Source organism: Salvelinus namaycush, chromosome 17, assembly GCF_016432855.1.
Source record: "Salvelinus namaycush isolate Seneca chromosome 17, SaNama_1.0, whole genome shotgun sequence".
Lineage (NCBI taxonomy): Eukaryota > Metazoa > Chordata > Actinopteri > Salmoniformes > Salmonidae > Salvelinus > Salvelinus namaycush.
Genome location: NC_052323.1, coordinates 22788303 through 22816231, shown reverse-complemented (window position 1 = coordinate 22816231; position 27929 = coordinate 22788303). Strand labels below are relative to the sequence as shown.

Genomic DNA, 27929 nt, shown 5'->3' with positions numbered 1-27929 from the left:
ATAGTGACTGTATCTAAACTATCAACATTAGATAGTGACTGTATCTAAACTATCAACATTAGATAGTGACTGTGTCTAAACTATCAACATTAGATAGTGACTGTATCTAAACTATCAACATTAGATAGTGACTGTGTCTAAACTATCAACATTAGATAGTGACTGTGTCTAAACTATCAACATTAGATAGTGACTGTATCTAAACTATCAACATTAGATAGTGACTGTATCTAAACTATCAACATTAGATAGTGACTGTATCTAAACTATCAACATTAGATAGTGACTGTTCCATAAACTATCAACATTAGATAGTGACTGTGTCTAAACTATCAACATTAGATAGTGACTGTGTCTAAACTATCAACATTAGATAGTGACTGTGTCTAAACTATCAACATTAGATAGTGACTGTTCCATAAACTATCAACATTAGATAGTGACTGTATCTAAACTATCAACATTAGATAGTGACTGTATCTAAACTATCAACATTAGATAGTGACTGTATCTAAACTATCAACATTAGATAGTGACTGTATCTAAACTATCAACATTAGATAGTGACTGTATCTAAACTATCAACATTAGATAGTGACTGTGTCTAAACTATCAACATTAGATAGTGACTGTATCTAAACTATCAACATTAGATAGTGACTGTGTCTAAACTATCAACATTAGATAGTGACTGTGTCTAAACTATCAACATTAGATAGTGACTGTATCTAAACTATCAACATTAGATAGTGACTGTATCTAAACTATCAACATTAGATAGTGACTGTATCTAAACTATCAACATTAGATAGTGACTGTTCCATAAACTATCAACATTAGATAGTGACTGTGTCTAAACTATCAACATTAGATAGTGACTGTGTCTAAACTATCAACATTAGATAGTGACTGTGTCTAAACTATCAACATTAGATAGTGACTGTTCCATAAACTATCAACATTAGATAGTGACTGTATCTAAACTATCAACATTAGATAGTGACTGTATCTAAACTATCAACAATAGATAGTGACTGTATCTAAACTATCAACATTAGATAGTGACTGTATCTAAACTATCAACATTAGATAGTGACTGTATCTAAACTATCAACATTAGATAGTGACTGTGTCTAAACTATCAACATTAGATAGTGACTGTATCTAAACTATCAACATTAGATAGTGACTGTGTCTAAACTATCAACATTAGATAGTGACTGTGTCTAAACTATCAACATTAGATAGTGACTGTATCTAAACTATCAACATTAGATAGTGACTGTATCTAAACTATCAACATTAGATAGTGACTGTATCTAAACTATCAACATTAGATAGTGACTGTTCCATAAACTATCAACATTAGATAGTGACTGTGTCTAAACTATCAACATTAGATAGTGACTGTGTCTAAACTATCAACATTAGATAGTGACTGTGTCTAAACTATCAACATTAGATAGTGACTGTTCCATAAACTATCAACATTAGATAGTGACTGTATCTAAACTATCAACATTAGATAGTGACTGTGTCTAAACTATCAACATTAGATAGTGACTGTGTCTAAACTATCAACATTAGATAGTGACTGTATCTAAACTATCAACATTAGATAGTGACTGTGTCTAAACTATCAACATTAGATAGTGACTGTGTCTCAACTATCAACATTAGATAGTGACTGTTCCCTAAATGATCAATATTAGATAGTGACTGTTTCTAAACAATCAGTAGATAGTGACTGTGTCAAAAATATCAACATTAGATACTGACTGTGTTTAAACGATCAACATTAGATAGTGACTCTGTTTAAACTATCCACATTAGATAGTGACTGTTACCTAAACAATCAACATTAGGGACCAGTCACTATCTAAACTATCAACATTAGATAGTGACTCTGTTTAAACTATCCACATTAGATAGTGACTGTTCCCCAAACTATCAACATTAGATAGTGACTGTGTCTAAACTATCAACATTAGATAGTGACTGTTCCATAAACTATCAACATTAGATAGTGACTGTTCCATAAACTATCAACATTAGATAGTGACTGTGTCTAAACTATCAACATATAAGACATGGTAATTCTAAACATAGCTTATGATAAACATGCATTGCTCTGTTTAGACAGTCTGTGAACATGATCTATTTGTCCCTGTTCCCATTACATATGAAGGACTATATCTCTATCAGCTATCCTGACGTCCTCCACACAACTCTACTCCACCCTTCCTCCCTGCCTCCTCCCTCCGTCCCAGCCTGCCTCCTTCCCTCCCTGCCTGTCTTACACTCCTTTCTTTCCTGCCTGTCTTACCCTCCTTCCCTCCCTGCCTGTCTTACCCACCCTCCCTCCCTCCCTCCTTGCCTGCCTGCCCCTCTCCTTACCGTGCGGCGGTGCAGCCGGTCCTTCATGACACCAATGAACTCCTTGTAACTGAGCTGTCCGTCACGGTCCTCGTCGAAGATGTGGAACACAGTGTTGACCAGGTGTTTAGTCAGCTTCAGCCCCGTCGTCACATAGACTGCCCGGGCCAACTCATCTGAGAGGGACGAGGGGAACAGAATCACCATGCCACTATTTGTGCCACTAAGTTGGACCACCATTATAGTCTCCGTCCCAAATGGCACCCTTTTCCCTATACCAGGGTCAATGGGGTCAAAAGTAGTGCACTATATAGGGAATATGGTGCCATTTGGGACGCAGTCATAGTGTATAGATGGTGTGTTAACAGTGGAACAGTGTAAACAGTGGAAGAGTGGACGAGTGGAACAGTTGAAGAGTGGAACAGTGGAACAGTGTAAAAACAGTGTGGTTATTCCTCGTCCATTTATTTCAGTAGTCAAACAAATCAAATAAAGAGTGGAACTAACCTTGGCCAATGGAATGATTGGAACTAACCTTGGCCAATGGAATGATTGGAACTAACCTTGGCCAATGGAACGATTGGAACTAACCTTGGCCAATGGAATGATTGGAACTAACCTTGGCCAATGGAATGATTGGAACTAACCTTGGCCAATGGAATGATTGGAACTAACCTTGGCCAATGGAACGATTGGAACTAACCTTGGCCAATGGAACGATTTGAACTAACCTTGGCCAATGGAATGATTGGAACTAACCTTGGCCAATGGAATGATTGGAACTAACCTTGGCCAATGGAATGGTTGGAACTAACCTTGGCCAATGGAACGATTTGAACTAACCTTGGCCAATGGAATGATTGGAACTAACCTTGGCCAATGGAATGATTGGAACTAACCTTGGCCAATGGAATGATTGGAACTAACCTTGGCCAATGGAATGATTGGAACTAACCTTGGCCATTGGAACGATTGGAACTAACCTTGGCCAATGGAACGATTTGAACTAACCTTGGCCAATGGAATGATTGGAACTAACCTTGGCCAATGGAACGATTGGAACAAACCTTGGCCAATGGAATGATTGGAACTAACCTTGGCCAATGGAATGATTGGAACTAACCTTGGCCATTGGAACGATTGGAACTAACCTTGGCCAATGGAACGATTTGAACTAACCTTGGCCAATGGAATGATTGGAACTAACCTTGGCCAATGGAACGATTGGAACAAACCTTGGCCAATGGAATGATTGGAACTAACCTTGGCCAATGGAACGGTTGGCAAAGTTGTACATTTGCATGGCTATAGCGAAATCCTCCAGGTTGTTCATGAATTGGAAGAAGGATCTGAACTCATCAAAGGTGATTCCCTATAAGGGAATTCAAATCATATCAAATCCAAGTCAGCCAAATCAATTAAATCTATTCATTTTACAAAGCAGACTAAACAGTAATTTATCTCAACTCAAATCAATAAAAACTGACAAAGATTCACTATTATATAAAAGTAAAAAGAAGAGTCAAATCTGAGGCTCAAACTGCGTGAGAGAGACAGGAATGAATTACACATAAAGCAAACGACTGGATGTCCCAACCCAAAAGGCCAGCCAGACAATGCAACAGCACTTCACATGACACATAATCTACTCCACTTAAACCAGAGGGAAGCCTTTAGTGTCCGCGGGACCTTGAAGACATCACACAGATAACAGACACAAAGGCAGGAAAACGACCAAACAGACAGAGTATACATCGCTGGGTCGTTCCCCCCTGGTATGGATACTATGAGTTGATTGTAGCTTTTGGGGAAAAGGTCAGCATGTTTGCAGAGTTTTCTAAAGCAGATTAACCTAACACTTACATAAACAAAAACAAAAGGGGGCTGAATCCCAAACATCTCAGGGTTGGCAGATGAGTCAAACACAGGCCCTATTGATGTCCACTCAACCATCCCACTGCTACTAGAAACTCCTATATCTCGCTCCCTCCGGCGCCCTTCCAACGCAACCATCCCAATGTTACTAGAAACTCCTATAGCTTGCTCCCTCCCTCAGTGGCCCCTCCAACACAACCAACACACTGAGCCTAACAAATGATGTAACGAGCCATTTGTGACACTTTGCTATTTTAACAAAGCAAGCTCCATAAACTATCTCTTAGCACAACGATGAGACCCACTTGATTATCAATGGCGATCTAGCAACAAGCTACTCAGCCCGCTGAGAAGCTGCTCACCTCTTTATGTGCGGGTCAGTGTGTCGAATGAAAAACAAACTAAAAACCTAAAATGTGAAAGTTTCACTCAGCAACTAATTCACGGTTGCCTTCACCGCAAGTGAAAAACTACAAGAGAGAAGTTTTCAGACAAGTATTTGGTTAGATAGTATGTCCACATTTATCATTTCAGTAATACCACAGAACAGAAATTACACAATAAGAAATTCCATTCCATCTTGGTGTATCACTATCTATGTTATAGCAAGCTGGTTACCTGATACCACTCTACACATTATTGCCACTCAGTTTATTGCTAAATAAGTAACATTTAATCTTCTTGGTCAAAACTGAAAATAGAAAATAAGATTTAATTGATTGAAAAACATGAGAATGATCAGTTGATTACTGGTTGACTAAATCCATCTCACACTTCCAAACTAAGAAAAGCACACTTGCATGTGTCTGGAACAAAAGGCTATGATGGTATTTAGGCTGAGTTGCCTTGGGGGCCAGGGGGTGTTGGTGAGTCAAGGGCAAAGGGCTGAGAGGGTGTGTAGGGGGGATCATCTGGTGGGGGTTAAGGGGGGCAGAGGGGAGGTGTGTGGGGGGGTCGTCTGGAGGGTTAAGGGGGGCAGAGGGGAGTTTTCTGGGAGGTAACGGTAAAGGGGGTGAGGGAGGGGGATGGAGGAAGTTTTAGATGAGGGGGATGGAGGTAGATTGAGGGGATATGGAGGTAGTTTGATGTGAGGGGAGATGGAGGTAGATGAAGGTAGTTTGAGGTAAGGGGAAATGGAGGTAGTTTGAGGTGAGCGGGGATGGAGGTAGTTTGAGGTGAGATGCAGGTAGTTTGAGGTGAGAGGAGATGGAGGTAGTTTGAGGTGAGGGGGGATGGAGGTGGTTTGAGGTGAGGGGGTGTCGAGATAATTTGAGGTGAGATGGAGGTAGTTTGAGGTGAGGGGGGTGGAGGTAGTTTGAGGTGAGGGGAGATGGAGATAGTTTGAGGTGAGGGGAGATGGAGGTAGATGGAGATAGTTTGAGGTGAGGGGGGATGGAGGTAGTTTGATGTGATATGGAGGTAGTTTGAGGTGAGGGGGGATGGAGGTGGTTTGAGGTGAGGGGGGATGGAGATAGTTTGATGTGATATGGAGGTAGTTTGAGGTGAGGGGGGTGGAGGTAGTTTGATGTGATATGGAGGTAGTTTGAGGTGAGGGGGGTGGAGGTAGTTTGAGGTGAGGGGAGATGGAGATAGTTTGAGGTGAGGGGGGATGGAGGTAGTTTGATGTGATATGGAGGTAGTTTGAGGTGAGGGGGGTGGAGGTAGTTTGAGGTGAGGGGAGATGGAGATAGTTTGAGGTGAGGGCCGATGGAGATAGTTTGAGGTGAGGGGGGATGGAGGTAGTTTGATGTGGTATGGAGGTAGTTTGAGGTGAGGGGGGATGGAGGTAGTTTGAGGTAAGATGTAGGTAGTTTTAGGTGAGGGGGGTGGAGGTAGTTTGAGGTGAGGGGAGATGGAGGTAGATGGAGATAGTTTGAGGTGAGGGGGGATGGAGGTAGTTTGATGTGATATGGAGGTAGTTTGAGGTGAGGGGGGTGGAGGTAGTTTGAGGTGAGGGGGGATGGAGATAGTTTGAGGTGAGGGGGGATGGAGATAGTTTGAGGTGAGGGGGGATGGAGGTAGTTTGATGTGGTATGGAGGTAGTTTGAGGTGAGGGGGGATGGAGGTAGTTTGAGGTAAGATGTAGGTAGTTTTAGGTGAGGGGGTGGAGGTAGTTTGAGGTGAGGGGAGATGGAGGTAGATGGAGATAGTTTGAGGTGAGGGGGGATGGAGGTAGTTTGATGTGATATGGAGGTAGTTTGAGGTGAGGGGGGATGGAGGTAGTTTGAGGTAAGATGTAGGTAGTTTTAGGTGAGGGGGGTGGAGGTAGTTTGAGGTGAGATAGAGGTAGTTTGAGGTGAGGGGGGATGGAGGTAGTTTGAGGTGAGATAGAGGTAGTTTGAGGTGAGGGGGGATGGAGGTAGTTTGAAGTGGTATGGAGGTAGTTTGAGGTGAGGGGGGATGGAGGTAGTTTGATGTGATATGGAGGTAGTTTGAGGTGAGGGGGGATGGAGGTAGTTTGAGGTAAGATGTAGGTAGTTTTAGGTGAGGGGGGTGGAGGTAGTTTGAGGTGAGGGGAGATGGAGGTAGATGGAGATAGTTTGAGGTGAGGGGGGATGGAGGTAGTTTGATGTGATATGGAGGTAGTTTGAGGTGAGGGGGGATGGAGGTAGTTTGAGGTAAGATGTAGGTCGTTTTAGGTGAGGGGGGTGGAGGTAGTTTGAGGTGAGATAGAGGTAGTTTGAGGTGAGGGGGGATGGAGGTAGTTTGAGGTGAGATAGAGGTAGTTTGAGGTGAGGGGGGATGGAGGTAGTTTGAGGTGAGGGGAGATGGAGGTAGTTTGAGGTGAGGGGAGATGGAGGTAGTTTGAGGTGAGGGGAGATGGAGGTAGTTTGAGGTGAGGGGAGATGGAGGTAGTTTGAGGTGAGGGGAGATGGAGGTAGTTTGAGGTGGGAGATAGAGGTAGATGGAGTAGTTTGAGGAGAGGGGGGATTGAGGTAGTTTGAGGTGAGGGGAGATGGAGGTAGTTTGAGGTGAGGGGGGATGGAGGTAGTTTGAGGTGAGGGGAGATGGAGGTAGTTTGAGGTGAGGGGAGATGGAGGTAGTTTGAGGTGGGAGATAGAGGTAGATGGAGTAGTTTGAGGAGAGAGGGGATCGAGGTAGTTTGAGGTGAGGGGAGATGGAGGTAGTTTGAGGTGAGGGGAGATGGAGGTAGTTTGAGGTGAGGGGGGATGGAGGTAGTTTGAGGTGAAGGGGGATCGAGGTAGTTTGAGGTGAGGGGAGATGGAGGTAGTTTGAGGTGAAGGGGGATTGAGGTAGTTTGAGGTGAGGGGAGATGGAGGTAGTTTGAGGTGAAGGGGGATCGAGGTAGTTTGAGGTGAGGGGAGATGGAGGTAGTTTGAGGTGAGGGGAGATGGAGGTAGTTTGAGGTGAGGGGAGATGGAGGTAGTTTGAGGTGAGGGGGGATGGAGGTAGTTTGAGGTGAGGGGAGATGGAGGTAGTTTGAGGTGAGGGGAGATAGAGGTAGTTTGAGGTGAGGGGGGATGGATGTAGTTTGAGGTGAGGGGAGATGGAGGTAGTTTGAGGTGAGGGGAGATGGAGGTAGTTTGAGGTGAGGGGGGATGGAGGTAGTTTGAGGTGAGGGGAGATGGAGGTAGTTTGAGGTGAGGGGGGATGGAGGTAGTTTGAGGTGAGGGGGGATGGATGTAGTTTGAGGTGAGGGGAGATGGAGGTAGTTTGAGGTGAGGGGAGATGGATGTAGTTTGATGTGATATGGAGGTAGTTTGAGGTGAGGGGGGATGGAGGTAGTTTGATGTGATATGGAGGTAGTTTGAGGTGAGGGGGGATGGAGGTGGTTTGAGGTGAGGGGGTATCGAGGTAATTTGAGGTGAGATGGAGGTAGTTTGAGGTGAGGGGGGTGGAGGTAGTTTGAGGTGAGGGGAGATGGAGATAGTTTGAGGTGAGGGGGGGTGGAGGTAGTTTGATGTGGTATGAGGTAGTTTGAGGTGAGGGGAGATGGAGGTAGATGGAGATAGTTTGAGGTGAGGGGGGATGGAGGTAGGTTGATGTGATATGGAGGTAGTTTGAGGTGAGGGTGGATGGAGGTGGTTTGAGGTGAGGGGGTATCGAGGTAATTTGAGGTGAGATGGAGGTAGTTTGAGGTGAGGGGAGATGGAGATAGTTTGAGGTGAGGGGGGATGGAGGTAGTTTGATGTGGTATGAGGTAGTTTGAGGTGAGGGGAGATGGAGGTAGATGGAGATAGTTTGAGGTGAGGGGGGATGGAGGTAGTTTGATGTGATATGGAGGTAGTTTGAGGTGAGGGGGGGTGGAGGTAGTTTGAGGTAAGATGTAGGTAGTTTTAGGTGAGGGGGGATGGAGGTAGTTTGAGGTGAGATAGAGGTAGTTTGAGGTGAGGGGGGATGGAGGTAGTTTGAGGTGAGGGGAGATGGAGGTAGTTTGAGGTGAGGGGAGATGGAGGTAGTTTGAGGTGAGGGGAGATGGAGGTAGTTTGAGGTGGGAGATAGAGGTAGATGGAGTAGTTTGAGGAGAGGGGGGATCGAGGTAGTTTGAGGTGAGGGGAGATGGAGGTAGTTTGAGGTGAGGGGAGATGGAGGTAGTTTGAGGTGAGGGGGGATCGAGGTAGTTTGAGGTGAGGGGAGATGGAGGTAGTTTGAGGTGAAGGGGGATCGAGGTAGTTTGAGGTGAGGGGGGATGGATGTAGTTTGAGGTGAGGGGAGATGGAGGTAGTTTGAGGTGAGGGGAGATGGAGGTAGTTTGAGGTGAGGGGGGATGGAGGTAGTTTGAGGTGAGGGGGGATGGAGGTAGTTTGAGGTGAGATAGAGGTAGTTTGAGGTGAGGGGAAATGGAGGTAGTTTGAGGTAAGGGGAAATGGAGGTAGTTTGAGGTGAGGGGGGATGGAGGTAGTTTGAGGTGAGGGGAGATGGAGGTAGTTTGAGGTAAGGGGAAATGGAGGTAGTTTGAGGTGAGCGGGATGGAGGTAGTTTGAGGTGAGGGGGGATGGAGGTAGTTTGAGGTGAGGGGGGATGGATGTAGTTTGAGGTGAGGGGAGATGGAGGTAGTTTGAGGTGAGGGGAGATGGATGTAGTTTGAGGTGAGATAGAGGTAGTTTGAGGTGAGGGGAGATGGAGGTAGTTTGAGGTGAGGGGGGATGGAGGTAGTTTGATGTGGTATGGAGGTAGTTTGAGGTGAGGGGGGATGGAGGTAGATGGAGATAGTTTGAGGTGAGGGGGGATGGAGGTAGTTTGATGTGATATGGAGGTAGTTTGAGGTGAGGGGAGATGGAGATAGTTTGAGGTGAGGGGGGATGGAGGTAGTTTGATGTGGTATAGAGGTAGTTTGAGGTGAGGGGGGATGGAGGTAGTTTGAGGTAAGATGTAGGTAGTTTTAGGTGAGGGGGGTGGAGGTAGTTTGAGGTGAGGGGAGATGGAGGTAGATGGAGATAGTTTGAGGTGAGGGGGGATGGAGGTAGTTTGATGTGATATGGAGGTAGTTTGAGGTGAGGGGGGATGGAGGTAGTTTGAGGTAAGATGTAGGTAGTTTTAGGTGAGGGGGGTGGAGGTAGTTTGAGGTGAGATAGAGGTAGTTTGAGGTGAGGGGGGATGGAGGTAGTTTGAGGTGAGATAGAGGTAGTTTGAGGTGAGGGGGGATGGAGGTAGTTTGATGTGGTATGGAGGTAGTTTGAGGTGAGGGGGGATGGAGGTAGTTTGATGTGATATGGAGGTAGTTTGAGGTGAGGGGGGATGGAGGTAGTTTGAGGTAAGATGTAGGTAGTTTTAGGTGAGGGGGGTGGAGGGAGTTTGAGGTGGGGGGGGATGGAGGTAGTTTGATGTGGTATGAGGTAGTTTGAGGTGAGGGGAGATGGAGGTAGATGGAGATAGTTTGAGGTGAGGGGGGATGGAGGTAGTTTGATGTGATATGGAGGTAGTTTGAGGTGAGGGGGGGTGGAGGTAGTTTGAGGTAAGATGTAGGTCGTTTTAGGTGAGGGGGTGGAGGTAGTTTGAGGTGAGATAGAGGTAGTTTGAGGTGAGGGGGGATGGAGGTAGTTTGAGGTGAGATAGAGGTAGTTTGAGGTGAGGGGGGATGGAGGTAGTTTGAGGTAAGATGTAGGTAGTTTTAGGTGAGGGGGGTGGAGGTAGTTTGAGGTGAGGGGAGATGGAGGTAGATGGAGATAGTTTGAGGTGAGGGGGGATGGAGGTAGTTTGATGTGATATGGAGGTAGTTTGAGGTGAGGGGGGATGGAGGTAGTTTGAGGTAAGATGGAGGTAGTTTTAGGTGAGGGGGGTGGAGGTAGTTTGAGGTGAGATAGAGGTAGTTTGAGGTGAGGGGGGATGGAGGTAGTTTGAGGTGAGATAGAGGTAGTTTGAGGTGAGGGGGGATGGAGGTAGTTTGATGTGGTATGGAGGTAGTTTGAGGTGAGGGGGGATGGAGGTAGTTTGATGTGATATGGAGGTAGTTTGAGGTGAGGGGGGATGGAGGTAGTTTGAGGTAAGATGTAGGTAGTTTTAGGTGAGGGGGGTGGAGGTAGTTTGAGGTGAGGGGAGATGGAGGTAGTTTGATGTGGTATGAGGTAGTTTGAGGTGAGGGGAGATGGAGGTAGATGGAGATAGTTTGAGGTGAGGGGGGATGGAGGTAGTTTGATGTGATATGGAGGTAGTTTGAGGTGAGGGGGGGTGGAGGTAGTTTGAGGTAAGATGTAGGTCGTTTTAGGTGAGGGGGTGGAGGTAGTTTGAGGTGAGATAGAGGTAGTTTGAGGTGAGGGGGGATGGAGGTAGTTTGAGGTGAGATAGAGGTAGTTTGAGGTGAGGGGGGATGGAGGTAGTTTGAGGTGAGGGGAGATGGAGGTAGTTTGAGGTGAGGGGAGATGGAGGTAGTTTGAGGTGAGGGGAGATGGAGGTAGTTTGAGGTGAGGGGGGATGGATGTAGTTTGAGGTGAGGGGAGATGGAGGTAGTTTGAGGTGAGGGGAGATGGATGTAGTTTGATGTGATATGGAGGTAGTTTGAGGTGAGGGGGGATGGAGGTAGTTTGATGTGATATGGAGGTAGTTTGAGGTGAGGGGGGATGGAGGTGGTTTGAGGTGAGGGGGTATCGAGGTAATTTGAGGTGAGATGGAGGTAGTTTGAGGTGAGGGGGGTGGAGGTAGTTTGAGGTGAGGGGAGATGGAGATAGTTTGAGGTGAGGGGGGGTGGAGGTAGTTTGATGTGGTATGAGGTAGTTTGAGGTGAGGGGAGATGGAGGTAGATGGAGATAGTTTGAGGTGAGGGGGGATGGAGGTAGGTTGATGTGATATGGAGGTAGTTTGAGGTGAGGGTGGATGGAGGTGGTTTGAGGTGAGGGGGTATCGAGGTAATTTGAGGTGAGATGGAGGTAGTTTGAGGTGAGGGGAGATGGAGATAGTTTGAGGTGAGGGGGGATGGAGGTAGTTTGATGTGGTATGAGGTAGTTTGAGGTGAGGGGAGATGGAGGTAGATGGAGATAGTTTGAGGTGAGGGGGGATGGAGGTAGTTTGATGTGATATGGAGGTAGTTTGAGGTGAGGGGGGGTGGAGGTAGTTTGAGGTAAGATGTAGGTAGTTTTAGGTGAGGGGGGATGGAGGTAGTTTGAGGTGAGATAGAGGTAGTTTGAGGTGAGGGGGGATGGAGGTAGTTTGAGGTGAGGGGAGATGGAGGTAGTTTGAGGTGAGGGGAGATGGAGGTAGTTTGAGGTGAGGGGAGATGGAGGTAGTTTGAGGTGGGAGATAGAGGTAGATGGAGTAGTTTGAGGAGAGGGGGGATCGAGGTAGTTTGAGGTGAGGGGAGATGGAGGTAGTTTGAGGTGAGGGGAGATGGAGGTAGTTTGAGGTGAGGGGGGATCGAGGTAGTTTGAGGTGAGGGGAGATGGAGGTAGTTTGAGGTGAAGGGGGATCGAGGTAGTTTGAGGTGAGGGGGGATGGATGTAGTTTGAGGTGAGGGGAGATGGAGGTAGTTTGAGGTGAGGGGAGATGGAGGTAGTTTGAGGTGAGGGGGGATGGAGGTAGTTTGAGGTGAGGGGGGATGGAGGTAGTTTGAGGTGAGATAGAGGTAGTTTGAGGTGAGGGGAAATGGAGGTAGTTTGAGGTAAGGGGAAATGGAGGTAGTTTGAGGTGAGGGGGGATGGAGGTAGTTTGAGGTGAGGGGAGATGGAGGTAGTTTGAGGTAAGGGGAAATGGAGGTAGTTTGAGGTGAGCGGGATGGAGGTAGTTTGAGGTGAGGGGGGATGGAGGTAGTTTGAGGTGAGGGGGGATGGATGTAGTTTGAGGTGAGGGGAGATGGAGGTAGTTTGAGGTGAGGGGAGATGGATGTAGTTTGAGGTGAGATAGAGGTAGTTTGAGGTGAGGGGAGATGGAGGTAGTTTGAGGTGAGGGGGGATGGAGGTAGTTTGATGTGGTATGGAGGTAGTTTGAGGTGAGGGGGGATGGAGGTAGATGGAGATAGTTTGAGGTGAGGGGGGATGGAGGTAGTTTGATGTGATATGGAGGTAGTTTGAGGTGAGGGGAGATGGAGATAGTTTGAGGTGAGGGGGGATGGAGGTAGTTTGATGTGGTATAGAGGTAGTTTGAGGTGAGGGGGGATGGAGGTAGTTTGAGGTAAGATGTAGGTAGTTTTAGGTGAGGGGGGTGGAGGTAGTTTGAGGTGAGGGGAGATGGAGGTAGATGGAGATAGTTTGAGGTGAGGGGGGATGGAGGTAGTTTGATGTGATATGGAGGTAGTTTGAGGTGAGGGGGGATGGAGGTAGTTTGAGGTAAGATGTAGGTAGTTTTAGGTGAGGGGGGTGGAGGTAGTTTGAGGTGCGATAGAGGTAGTTTGAGGTGAGGGGGGATGGAGGTAGTTTGAGGTGAGATAGAGGTAGTTTGAGGTGAGGGGGGATGGAGGTAGTTTGATGTGGTATGGAGGTAGTTTGAGGTGAGGGGGGATGGAGGTAGTTTGATGTGATATGGAGGTAGTTTGAGGTGAGGGGGGATGGAGGTAGTTTGAGGTAAGATGTAGGTAGTTTTAGGTGAGGGGGGTGGAGGTAGTTTGAGGTGAGGGGGGATGGAGGTAGTTTGAGGTGAGGGGAGATGGAGGTAGTTTGAGGTAAGGGGAAATGGAGGTAGTTTGAGGTGAGCGGGATGGAGGTAGTTTGAGGTGAGGGGGGATGGAGGTAGTTTGAGGTGAGGGGGGATGGATGTAGTTTGAGGTGAGGGGAGATGGAGGTAGTTTGAGGTGAGGGGAGATGGATGTAGTTTGAGGTGAGATAGAGGTAGTTTGAGGTGAGGGGAGATGGAGGTAGTTTGAGGTGAGGGGGGATGGAGGTAGTTTGATGTGGTATGGAGGTAGTTTGAGGTGAGGGGGGATGGAGGTAGATGGAGATAGTTTGAGGTGAGGGGGGATGGAGGTAGTTTGATGTGATATGGAGGTAGTTTGAGGTGAGGGGGGTGGAGGTAGTTTGAGGTGAGGGGAGATGGAGATAGTTTGAGGTGAGGGGGGATGGAGGTAGTTTGATGTGGTATAGAGGTAGTTTGAGGTGAGGGGGGATGGAGGTAGTTTGAGGTAAGATGTAGGTAGTTTTAGGTGAGGGGGGTGGAGGTAGTTTGAGGTGAGGGGAGATGGAGGTAGATGGAGATAGTTTGAGGTGAGGGGGGATGGAGGTAGTTTGAGGTGAGATGGAGGTAGTTTGAGGTGAGGGGGGATGGAGGTAGTTTGAGGTAAGATGTAGGTAGTTTTAGGTGAGGGGGGTGGAGGTAGTTTGAGGTGCGATAGAGGTAGTTTGAGGTGAGGGGGGATGGAGGTAGTTTGAGGTGAGATAGAGGTAGTTTGAGGTGAGGGGGGATGGAGGTAGTTTGATGTGGTATGGAGGTAGTTTGAGGTGAGGGGGGATGGAGGTAGTTTGATGTGATATGGAGGTAGTTTGAGGTGAGGGGGGATGGAGGTAGTTTGAGGTAAGATGGAGGTAGTTTTAGGTGAGGGGGGTGGAGGTAGTTTGAGGTGAGGGGAGATGGAGGTAGATGGAGATAGTTTGAGGTGAGGGGGGATGGAGGTAGTTTGATGTGATATGGAGGTAGTTTGAGGTGAGGGGGGGTGGAGGTAGTTTGAGGTAAGATGTAGGTCGTTTTAGGTGAGGGGGTGGAGGTAGTTTGAGGTGAGATAGAGGTAGTTTGAGGTGAGGGGGGATGGAGGTAGTTTGAGGTGAGATAGAGGTAGTTTGAGGTGAGGGGGGATGGAGGTAGTTTGAGGTGAGGGGAGATGGAGGTAGTTTGAGGTGAGGGGAGATGGAGGTAGTTTGAGGTGAGGGGAGATGGAGGTAGTTTGAGGTGAGGGGAGATGGAGGTAGTTTGAGGTGGGAGATAGAGGTAGATGGAGTAGTTTGAGGAGAGGGGGGATGGAGGTAGTTTGAGGTGAGGGGAGATGGAGGTAGTTTGAGGTGAGGGGAGATGGAGGTAGTTTGAGGTGAGGGGAGATGGAGGTAGTTTGAGGTGGGAGATAGAGGTAGATGGAGTTGTTTGAGGAGAGGGGGGATCGAGGTAGTTTGAGGTGAGGGGAGATGGAGGTAGTTTGAGGTGAGGGGAGATGGAGGTAGTTTGAGGTGAGGGGGGATGGAGGTAGTTTGAGGTGAAGGGGGATCGAGGTAGTTTGAGGTGAGGGGAGATGGAGGTAGTTTGAGGTGAAGGGGGATCGAGGTAGTTTGAGGTGAGGGGAGACGGAGGTAGTTTGAGGTGAGGGGAGATGGAGGTAGTTTGAGGTGAGGGGAGATGGAGGTAGTTTGAGGTGAGGGGGGATGGAGGTAGTTTGAGGTGAGGGGAGATGGAGGTAGTTTGAGGTGAGGGGGGATGGAGGTAGTTTGAGGTGAGGGGGGATGGAGGTAGTTTGAGGTGAGGGGGGATGGATGTAGTTTGAGGTGAGGGGGGATGGAGGTAGTTTGAGGTGAGGGGGGATGGAGGTAGTTTGATGTGATATGGAGGTAGTTTGAGGTGAGGGGGGATGGAGGTAGTTTGATGTGATATGGAGGTAGTTTGAGGTGAGGGGGGATGGAGGTGGTTTGAGGTGAGGGGGGATGGAGGTAGTTTGAGGTGAGGGGGGATGGATGTAGTTTGAGGTGAGGGGAGATGGAGGTAGTTTGAGGTGAGGGGAGATGGATGTAGTTTGAGGTGAGATAGAGGTAGTTTGAGGTGAGGGGAGATGGAGGTAGTTTGAGGTGAGGGGAGATGGAGGTAGTTTGAGGTGAGGGGGGATGGAGGTAGTTTGAGGTGAGGGGAGATGGAGGTAGTTTGAGGTGAGGGGGGATGGAGGTAGTTTGAGGTGAGATAGAGGTAGTTTGAGGTGAGGGCGGATGGAGGTAGTTTGAGGTAAGGGGAAATGGAGGTAGTTTGAGGTGAGCGGGATGGAAGTAGTTTGATGTGAGGGGGGATGGAGATAGTTTGAGGTGAGGGGGGATGGAGGTAGTTTGAGGTGAGATAGAGGTAGTTTGAGGTGAGGGGAGATGGAGGTAGTTTGAGGTAAGGGGAAATGGAGGTAGTTTGAGGTGAGCGGGATGGAGGTAGTTTGAGGTGAGATGCAGGTAGTTTGAGGTGAGAGGAGATGGAGGTAGTTTGAGGTGGGAGATAGAGGTAGATGGAGTAGTTTGAGGAGAGGGGGGATCGAGGTAGTTTGAGGTGAAGGGGGATCGAGGTAGTTTGAGGTGAAGGGGGATCGAGGTAGTTTGAGGTGAAGGGGGATCGAGGTAGTTTGAGGTGAGGGGAGATGGAGTTAATTTGAGGTGAGGGGAGATGGAGGTAGTTTGAGGTGAAGGGGGATGGAGGTAGTTTGAGGTGAGGGGAGATGGAGTTAATTTGAGGTGAAGGGGGATCGAGGTAGTTTGAGGTGAGGGGAGATGGAGTTAATTTGAGGTGAGGGGAGATGGAGGTAGTTTGAGGTGAAGGGGGATCGAGGTAGTTTGAGGTGAAGGGGGATCGAGGTAGTTTGAGGTGAGGGGGGATCGAGGTAGTTTGAGGTGAAGGGGGATCGAGGTAGTTTGAGGTGAGGGGAGATGGAGGTAGTTTGAGGTGAGGAGGGAGCCTTAGGGTGTTTGAGTGTGTTAGCATAAGGCAAAGACTACATTGCAAGCGCTCCACAATCACCTTCTCATCTGTAATGCTCTTGCGCACATTGTCCAGGTAACCTGCAATGTCGTCTACGTTGGTGAAACGCAACAGGATGTGGGCAAAGTCCTCCTCACTGATGATAGGCAGGCCTTTGGAATAGGACAGGAACTCAATCTCAAGCACCTCTGTCTGCAAGTTGTCCATGAATCTGGGGAGGGATGGAGAGGGAGACAGAGAGGTGTGGAGAGGGAGACAGAGAAGGGTGGAGAGGGAGAAAGAGAGGAGTGAAGAGGGAGACAGAGAGGTGTGGAGAGGGAGACATAGAGGAGAAGAGAGGGAGATGGAGAGGAGAAGAGAGGGAGACAGAGAGGTGAAGAGGGAGACAGAGAGGTGTGGAGAGGGAGACAGAGAGGAGAAGAGAGGGAGACGGAGAGGAGAAGAGAGGGAAACAGAGAGGTGAAGAGGGAGACAGTGGGGAGTGAAGAGGGAGACAGCGAGGTGAAGAGAGAGACAGAGAGATGGAGAGGGAGACAGAGAGGAGAGGGAGACAGAGAGGTGTGGAGAGGGAGACAGAGAGGTGTAGAGAGGGAGACATAGAGGAGAAGAGAGGGAGATGGAGAGGAGAAGAGAGGGAAACAGAGAGGTGAAGAGGGAGACAGTGGGGAGTGAAGAGGGAGACGGAGAGAAGTGGAGAGGGAGACAGCGAGGTGAAGAGAGAGACAGAGAGATGGAGAGGGAGACAGAGAGGAGAGGGAGACAGAGAGGTGTGGAGAGGGAGACAGAGAGGTGTGGAGAGGGAGACATAGAGGAGAAGAGAGGGAGATGGAGAGGAGAAGAGAGGGAAACAGAGAGGTGAAGAGGGAGACAGTGGGGAGTGAAGAGGGAGACGGAGAGAAGTGGAGAGGGAGACAGCGAGGTGAAGAGAGAGACAGAGAGATGGAGAGGGAGACAGAGAAGTGAAGAGGGAGATAGAGGTACTGGTAATAGGTAATGCCACCACCAACTCACATACAGAGAGAGGGGACACTGGACTGGGTGCCTGACTATAGCTACCACAATGAGTTAGGATGAGTATGATTAATTCAAATGTGCAAATATTTCTATAATTAGTAGAAATTACAATTGTCTATTGTACATTATATACAGCGCACTCTGAAAGTATTCAGACCCTTACTCAGTACTTTGTTGCACATTATATATATCTGACACTGCAAATGCAAGATTTAAGTTGGAGTTTTTGTACATTTCCCTACTTGCCTGTAAAAATCATCGAAGCCCAACTCTGCCTTTCCCTTTTTCCCGAAGAAATGAACCAGCAGGGTCGTGTCGGTCATATTTTCATCCATATTCTGGGAGGGAAAACAAATGTGTGATTCAGTCTGACTTCCATTCCTCATAAAGAAATGGACCACTTATGGCCGACCACGAGGACCACTTATCCACAAGGACCCAACCATGCAAAATACATTTCACTCACACAAACACACACACATGCTTGTACGTAGAAACATGCAGCCATGTTAATGGTTAATATGTGGAGACCAACGTTGAACTTCCAGCATTTTCCCTTCTCCTGACAGTTACACATGGTTCTGAGCCATATCAGAGTCATGTTACACATGGTACTGAGCCATATCAGAGTCATGTTACACATGGTTCTGAGCCATATCAGAGTCATGTTACACATGGTTCTGAGCCATATCAGAGTCATGTTACACATGGTACTGAGCCATATCAGAGTCATGTTACACATGGTTCTGAGCCATATCAGAGTCATGTTACACATGGTTCTGAGCCATATCAGAGTCATGTTACACATGGTACTGAGCCATATCAGAGTCATCAACCAAACTTGGGCCAACAACATAGTTTATCATCAACAACAAAATAAATCAATATATTGAGCATGATCCATATCATGTGACATTTAAGACACAACATTACACAGACCTAATCAAGAGAACCCGTAAACATCTACAGGTTAAATAGGAAAGGAACACATCTGAAAACAAGACTTGTGTAGCTACCTCTAGGTCAGAAAAGAGAGCTTGGCTTGCCCCCTTTCTCAGAGCATCCCACATGCCCCGGGGCTCTAACTGCTGGGCCTCTTTTCTAAGGACCTGCGATGGTGGTAGAGTAGTGGAGGCAGAGCTGTTAGATGACAACAGAGCACATCTGGCAGATATTAACAGCATTAGCATCAGGCATTAACATTAAACACACACACAAAAACAGGCAAACAGACTGATGGACAGACAGAAGTAGAGATGGACAGACGGACAGACAGACAGAACTAGAAACAAACAGATGAATAGACAAACAGACCGACCGACAGACAGACAGGCAGACAGAGTATCCTTCAAATAGCCAACTGATTTGAACTACTCATTGACACTACTGAACTCATCCTTGCAGTGACAACAGTAAAATAACTCTCTGACATCCAACCACCCAGCCAGGCAGTCTTAGACAGGACATGAGTGCTGAGAAGTCCTCACTGTCGGTATAGTAACCACATATCTAGGAAGTCTGTGAAAGACTGAAAAACCCCATCCATAAAGCTGTGAGCTCTGCTCTGCACTGGAGCATGCAGCCTTCTGGCGAGGAATTCAGTCAAGACAGCTGCATATGTCCGAGACACACAGGGCGTGAAGGGTGAATTCATGACAGCTTTACAGTGTAACTGAATCCACTCAATCTGAATACATCACCGTTTGAACATAGCTACGAGCTGAATGCAGGTTACGGTGTACTTTTCATCCACACTTGTGAAATGGGATCAGATTGTGATTAAATAAACATTTTGGAATAATATCTCTCTTTGTTCATTGTAGTTGATAGTGGCCCACCCTACCGTGTCCCAGAGGGGGATGCAGGTTACACTCTATCAATGAGAAAATGTTGCCACTCTTGTATAATCACAGGCAATTGAAACCATCCAATACATTTCAAGAATACAATGATTCTTTCAAATGCTGCATCCCAAAGTGTCTGTGGAAGTCAAAGTGTCTTTTTCATCCAAGTGAATGTTATGTCTGGACTAGTGTGATATCAAACAAACAAGGCTGCTTCTCACCAGTGTGACCAACTCTCACTCAGTAAGGTCACGCAACAGTGAATTCCTTTACTCCTGCAGTCCTATTGAAATAATAATGGAGAGTCCCGCATTATCACTGTTTGGTAACAGTACTAGTAATACTAGTTATATGAATGATAACATTACATGTACAGTTGAAGTCGGAAGTTTACACACACCTTAGCCAAATACATTTAAACTCAGTTTTTCACAATTCCTGACATTTAATCCTAGGAAAAATTACCTGTCTTAGGTCAGTTAGGATCACCACTTTATTTTAAGAATGGGAAATGTCAGAATAATAGTAGAGAGACATTTATTTCAGCTTTTATTTCTTCACATCACATTCCCAATGGGTCAGAAGTTTACATACACTCAATTAGTATTTGGTAGCATTGCCTTTAAATTGTTTAACTTGGGTCAAACGTTTCAGGTAGCCTTCCACACGCTTCCCAAAATAAGTTGGGTGAATTTTGGCCCATTCCTCCTGACAGAGTTGGTGTAACCGAGTCAGGTTTGTAGGCCTCCTTGCTCGCACACGCTTTTTCAGTTCTGCCCACACATTGTCTATAGGATTGAGGTCAGGGCTTTGTGATGGCCAATACCTTGACTTTGTTGTCCTTAAGCCATTTCGCCACAACTTTGGAAGTATGCTTGGGGTCATTGTCCATTTGGAAGACCCATTTGCGACCAAGCTTTATCATCCTGACTGATGTCTTGAGATGTTGCCTCAATATATCCATATAATTTTCCTCCCTCATGATGTCATCTATTTTGTGAAGTGCACCAGTCCCTCCTGCAGCAAAGCACCCCCACATCACGATGCTGCCACCCCCGTGCTTCGCGGTTGGGATGGTGTTATTCGGCTTGCAAGCGTCCCCCTTTTTCCTCCAAACATAACGATGGTCATTATAGCCGAACAGTTCTATTTTTGTTTCATCAGACCAGTAGACATTTCTCCAAAAAGTACGGTCTTTGTCCCCATGTGCAGTTGCAAACCGTAGTCTGTCTTTTTTATGGCGGTTTTGGAGCAGTGGCTTCTTCCTTGCTGAGCGGCCTTTCAGGTTATGTTAATATAGGACTCGTTTTACTGTGGATATAGATACTTTGTACCTGTTTCCTCATCACAAGGTCCTTTGCTGTTGTTCTGGGATTGATTTGCACTTTCGCACCAAAGTACGTTCATCTCTTGGAGACACGTCTCCTTCCTGAGCGTTATGACAGCTGCGTGGTCCCATGGTGTTTATACTTGCGTATAATTGTTTGTACAGATGAACGTGGTACCTTCAGGAGTTTGGAAATTGCTCCGAAGGATGAACCAGACTTGTGGAGTTCTACATGTTTTTTTCTAAGGTCTTGGCTGATTTCTTTTGATTTTCCCATGATGTCAAGCAAAGAAGCACTGAGTTTGAAGGTAGGCCTTGAAATACATCCACAGGTACACCTCCAATTGACTCAAATTATGTCAATTAGCCTATCAGAAGCTTCTAAAGCCATGACATCATTTTCTGGAATTTTCCAAGCTGTTTAAAGGCACAGTCAACTTAGTGTATGTAAACTTCTGACCCACTGGAATTGTGATACAGTGAATTATAAGTGAAATCATCTATCTGTAAACAATTGTTGGAAAGATTACTTGTGTAATGCACAAAGTAGATGTCCTAACCGACTTGCCAAAACTATAGTTTGTTAACAAGACATTTGTGGAGTGGTTGAAAAATGAGTTTTAATGACTCCAACCTAAGTGTATGTTAACTTCCCACTTCAACTGTAGTACTATTCACCATTCAATCAGGTTTTAGCTCTCGGACTTTCCTTGAAACAAAAATTCCCAGTGAAACAGTTTTCCAGGGCCAACTTCTGCCTCCACCCACAGGTGAGCATTTTTTTTTACCTCATCCTTTTTGCCCTGGTTCTCAATGTCTCTCATGTCTCGACATCGCCTTGTTCAAAGGCACCACGAACAGCCAACCAGTGAGAGCCAGATCCTCTAACACATGTCCTCAAAATGTGTCTTGCTTCATTTCATAATATTTATTTATCTTATTCTTTTTCCATGCCTGGCAGGGGAATGAGACAGTTGAGACAGCTGATAAAACATCTCTTCCTCTGCACTTCATCGCTCCTCACCAGAGGGAGATTCATGACTTGATCCCAGAGCTAATTACTAAGTCTTTAATGTACCGCTGCTCTATCTTCATCTCGGCCCATTAAAAGAGTATGAAACGTTTGTAATTAGAATACACGGGTGGGGAAAGCCCAACCGCAGGTTTCAAGACATGCCTGTCATGTAGAGTTTGAAAAGATTTGCCTTTTGAACCATTCTCTGGGAGGATACCTTGAGTGATGCAGAACAAATCAAAACCAAGACACACCTTAACCCAACAGCTCTTAAAACAACCATCTCAAAAGCCCTGGTTTTCTTCTTGCTAGCTGCAGCAGCACCCTTTTCTATGTGTCTGTGTTGAGACATTCATTCTAGCAGTACTAGCTCTATAGCTCTCGCTGACTGGCACGCCGATCAGCATGGTCAAGCCCACCACAAAAGGTAACCCGAGCCCAAATACCACTTTTCAAGAAACTGTAAAAATAAAACATGGGGGTCCGGGAGGAATGCTGTCAGTCTTCAGATAAGGGCCTTTTGAAAAGGGATCTCTGGGCCCATAGAACCCATCGCTCAGCCAGCCACTCTGACAGACAGAAGGCCAGTACATAAATCATCTGCTGTGCTGTGGCAGTCCAGCGGCACATTCAGAGTTTGGACTGGACCCATTACGGCTGCATTGTCCTGGCTACCTCGCAGCTCGCATGACGCTCTGCTAACCTTGCACATGAGAAGGCCAAGATACAGTAATATCATCAATGCATTTAGCATGGAATGGCTTCCGTGGTTTTCATGCCCATTAGCCCACTTGGCTAAGTTACTACAGTAGATTCCTTACATTTTTCATGAGCAAAATAGGCCACATGCAACAGGCTAGCCAAGAAGAAAACACATAACAGACAGTGCAGATATTCTGGGGAGAGGGAGAATACATACTCTCTGTGCACGGGACTCCCGGTTCCCATACAGTTGTAGGTTCTATAAAATGCAGGGGAAAGATGGATGCGGGCATGCAAGATATAGAACCATGTTAGAGACAGGGTAGAGATAGAACCATGTTAGAGACAGGGTAGAGATAGAACCATGTTAGATATAGGGTAGAGATAGAACCATGTTAGAGACAGGGTAGAGATAGAACCATGTTAGAGACAGGGTAGAGATAGAACCATGTTAGAGATAGGGTAGAGATAGAACCATGTTAGAGATAGGGTAGAGATAGAACCATGTTAGAGATAGGGTAGAGTAGAGATATAGCCATGTTAGAGATAGGGTAGAGATAGAACCATGTTAGAGATAGGGTAGAGATAGAACCATGTTAGATATAGGGTAGAGGTAGAACCATGTTAGAGATAGGGTAGAGATATAACCATGTTAGAGATAGAGTAGAGATAGAACCATGTTAGATATAGGGTAGAGATATAACCATGTTAGAGACAGGGTAGAGATAGAACCATGTTAGATATAGGGTAGAGATATAACCATGTTAGAGACAGGGTAGAGATAGAACCATGTTAGAGATAGGGTAGAGATAGAACCATGTTAGATATAGGGTAGAGATAGAACCATGTTAGAGATAGGGTAGAGATAGAACCATGTTAGAGATAGGGTAGAGATAGAACCATGTTAGAGACAGGGTAGAGATAGAACCATGTTAGAGATAGGGTAGAGATAGAACCATGTTAGAGACAGGGTAGAGATAGAACCATGTTAGAGACAGGGTAGAGATAGAACCATGTTAGAGACAGGGTAGAGATAGAACCATGTTAGAGATAGGGTAGAGTAGAGATATAACCATGTTAGAGATAGGGTAGAGATAGAACCATGTTAGAGACAGGGTAGAGATAGAACCATGTTAGAGACAGGGTAGAGATATAACCATGTTAGAGACAGGGTAGAGATAGAACCATGTTAGAGATAGGGTAGAGTAGAGATATAACCATGTTAGAGATAGGGTAGAGATAGAACCATGTTAGAGATAGGGTAGAGATAGAACCATGTTAGAGATAGAGTAGAGATATAACCATGTTAGAGATAGGGTAGAGATAGAACCATGTTAGAGACAGGGTAGAGATAGAACCATGTTAGAGATAGGGTAGAGATAGAACCATGTTAGAGATAGGGTAGAGTAGAGATAGAACCATGTTAGAGATAGGGTAGAGATAGAACCATGTTAGAGATAGGGTAGAGTAGAGATATAACCATGTTAGAGATAGGGTAGAGATAGAACCATGTTAGAGATAGGGTAGAGATAGAACCATGTTAGAGATAGAACCATGTTAGAGATATGGGGTAGAGATAGAGCCATGTTAAAGAGGCTAGAGATAGAACCATGTTAGAGATAGAGTAGTGATAAAACCATGTTAGGGAAAGGCTCGAGATAGAACCATGGTAGAGATAGGGTAGAGATAGAATCATGTTAGAGATAAAACCATGTTAGAGATAGGGTAGAGATAGAACCATGTTAGAACATGCAGGGAAGACTGTCCATTGTTCTATGTTCAAAAGTGTCTTCAACAATACAGGACATTATCACAAAACATTTCATAGTCTATCAATCTAAAGACTTTACATTAAATTTAATGTAAACATTTCCAAGAATGTACACTCCTTTCATTGGTTCACTGAATAAGACTAATGCTGTTGTACTGTTGATGTGATAGGACCTCACTCAGATAGTCTGTTTTATCATTGTGATCAAATCCTGGTGGTACATCCACCATACTGTCTGTCTACAGCCTACCACATCCACCATGTCTGTCTACAGCCTACCACATCCACCATGTCTGTCTACAGCCTACCACATCCACCATACTGTCTGTCTACAGCCTACCACATCCACCATGTCTGTCTACAGTCTACCACATCCACCATGTCTGTCTACAGCATACCACATACACCATGTCTGTCTACAGTCTACCACATCCACCATACTGTCTGTCTACAGCCTACCACATCCACCATGTCTGTCTACAGTCTACCACATCCACCATGTCTGTCTACAGTCTACCACATCCACCATGTCTGTCTACAGCCTACCACATCCACCATGTCTGTCTACAGTCTACCACATCCACCATACTGTCTGTCTACAGCCTACCACATCCACCATGTCTGTCTACAGTCTACCACATCCACCATACTGTCTGTCTACAGCCTACCACATCCACCATACTGTCTGTCTACAACCTACCACATCCACCATACTGTCTGTCTACAGTCTACCACATCCACCATACTGTCTGTCTACAGTCTACCACATCCACCATGTCTGTCTACAGTCTACCACATCCACCATAATGTCTGTCTACAGCCTACCACATCCACCATACTGTCTGTCTACAGTCTACCACATCCACCATACTGTCTGTCTACAGCCTATCACATCCAACATTCTGTCTGTCTACAGTCTATCACATCCAACATACTGTCTGTCTACAGCCTACCACATCCACCATACTGTCTGTCTACAGTCTACCACATCCACCATACTGTCTGTCTACAGTCTACCACATCCACCATACTGTCTGTCTACAACCTACCACATCCACCATACTGTCTGTCTACAGTCTACCACATCCACCATAATGTCTGTCTACAGCCTACCACATCCACCATGTCTGTCTACAGTCTACCACATCCACGATAATGTCTGTCTCCAGTCTACCACATCCACCATAATGTCTGTCTATAGCCTACCACATCCACCATGTCTGTCTACAGTCTACCACATCCACGATAATGTCTGTCTACAGCCTACCACATCCACCATACTGTCTGTCTACAGTCTACCACATCCACTATAATGTCTGTCTACAGCCTACCACATCCACCATGTCTGTCTACAGCCTACCACATCCACCATACCGTCTGTCTACAGTCTACCACATCCACCATACTGTCTGTCTACAGCCTACCACATCCACCATGTCTGTCTACAGTCTACCACATCCACCATGTCTGTCTACAGTCTACCACATCCACCATGTCTGTCTACAGCCTACCACATCCACCATACTGTCTGTCTACAACCTACCACATCCACCATACTGTCTGTCTACAGTCTACCACATCCACCATAATGTCTGTCTACAGCCTACCACATCCACCATGTCTGTCTACAGTCTACCACATCCACCATAATGTCTTTCTATAGCCTACCACATCCACCATGTCTGTCTACAGTCTACCACATCCACGATAATGTCTGTCTACAGCCTACCACATCCACCATACTGTCTGTCTATAGTCTACCACATCCACCATGTCTGTCTACAGCCTACCACATCCACCATGTCTGTCTACAGTCTACCACATCCACCATACTGTCTGTCTATAGCCTACCACATCCACCATGTCAGTCTACAGCCTACCACATCCACCATGTCTGTCTACAGTCTACCACATCCACCATACTGTCTGTCTACAGCCTACCACATTCACCATGTCTGTCTCCAGTCTACCACATCCACCATACTGTCTGTCTACAGTCTACCACATCCACCATACTGTCTGTCTACAGTCTACCACATTCACCATACTGTCTGTCTACAGTCTACCACATCCACCATACTGTCTGTCTACAGTCTACCACATCCACCATACTGTCTGTCTACAGCCTACCACATCCACCATGTCTGTCTACAGTCTACCACATCCACCATACTGTCTGTCTACAGCCTACCACATCCAACATACCGTCTGTCTACAGTCTACCACATCCACCATACTGTCTGTCTACAGCCTACCACATCCACCATGTCTGTCTACAGTCTACCACATCCACCATGTCTGTCTACAGCCTACCACATCCACCATGTCTGTCTACAGTCTACCACATCCACCATACTGTCTGTCTATAGCCTACCACATCCACCATATCAGTCTACAGTCTACCACATCCACCATGTCTGTCTACAGTCTACCACATCCACCATGTCTGTCTACAGCCTACCACATCCACCATGTCTGTCTACAGTCTACCACATCCACCATACTGTCTGTCTATAGCCTACCACATCCACCATGTCAGTCTGCAGCCTACCACATCCACCATGTCTGTCTACAGTCTACCACATCCACCATACTGTCTGTCTACAGCCTACCACATCCACCATGTCTGTCTACAGTCTACCACATCCACCATACTGTCTGTCTACAGCCTACCACATTCACCATGTCTGTCTCCAGTCTACCACATCCACCATACTGCCTGTCTACAGTCTACCACATCCACCATACTGTCTGTCTACAACCTACCACATCCACCATGTCTGTCTACAGTCTACCACATCCACCATACTGTCTGTCTACAGTCTACCACATCCACCATACTGTCTGTCTACAGCCTACCACATTCACCATACTGTCTGTTTACAGTCTACCACATCCACCATACTGTCTGTGTACAGTCTACCACATCCACCATACTGTCTGTCTACAGCCTACCACATCCACCATGTCTGTCTACAGTCTACCACATCCACCATACTGTCTGTCTACAGCCTACCACATCCAACATACCGTCTGTCTACAGTCTACCACATCCACCATACTGTCTGTCTACAGTCTACCACATCCACCATACTGTCTGTCTACAGCCTACCACATCCACCATGTCTGTCTACAGTCTACCACATCCACCATACTGTCTGTCTCCAGTCTACCACATCCACCATACTGTCTGTCTACAGCCTACCACATCCACCATACTGTCTGTCTACAGTCTACCACATCCAACATACCGTCTGTCTACAGTCTACCACATCCACCATGTCTGTCTACAGTCTACCACATCCACCATACTGTCTGTCTACAGCCTACCACATCCAACATACCGTCTGTCTACAGTCTACCACATCCACCATGTCTGTCTACAGTCTACCACATCCACCATACTGTCTGTCTACAGCCTACCACATTCACCATGTCTGTCTCCAGTCTACCACATCCACCATACTGTCTGTCTACAGTCTACCACATCCAACATACCGTCTGTCTACAGTCTACCACATCCACCATACTGTCTGTCTACAGCCTACCACATCCACCATACTGTCTGTCTACAGTCTACCACATCCAACATACCGTCTGTCTACAGCTCAAACACTTTCTCCCTGACTTCCATACTTCCTGAAGGACAATTTTATTGTTCCAAACTTTAAATGTATAATGGGGAAACATTGCTCTTCGTAATTTCTATCTAACTGAACCTTACAGGAATTAATACCTAGAATAAATGCAATGAGTGAAATGCATGGCCTAAATGCGAAGAATATTCACCAAAGAAATGCCTCTCCTTACCAGCTTGTCAGACCTTGGAGCACCATCATCTGCTTCTTTTCCATCCTTTTTCTTACGGAAGATTTCCTCAAGCTGGTTAGAAGACAGAAGATGTTCAGATGTTCTTCAGACTTCCTTCACTAACCAAAGGAACTATCCTTCTCATTTAACCTTAAGATAATTACA

General features: G+C 46.3%; 1 protein-coding gene across 1 annotated transcript in view; it reads right to left on the bottom strand.

Moving 5' to 3' along the window:
• The window catches only part of micu3b (mitochondrial calcium uptake family, member 3b), a 47158-nt gene that overhangs the window by 10166 nt on the left and 9063 nt on the right, over window positions 1-27929 (bottom strand). The window contains 8 exon segments of the mRNA XM_039011867.1: window positions 2398-2552; window positions 3640-3748; window positions 16321-16492; window positions 17542-17633; window positions 18300-18415; window positions 20265-20285; window positions 21529-21561; window positions 27788-27836. Of these exon segments, the coding sequence (XP_038867795.1) occupies window positions 2398-2552; window positions 3640-3748; window positions 16321-16492; window positions 17542-17633; window positions 18300-18415; window positions 20265-20285; window positions 21529-21561; window positions 27788-27836 (747 nt within the window).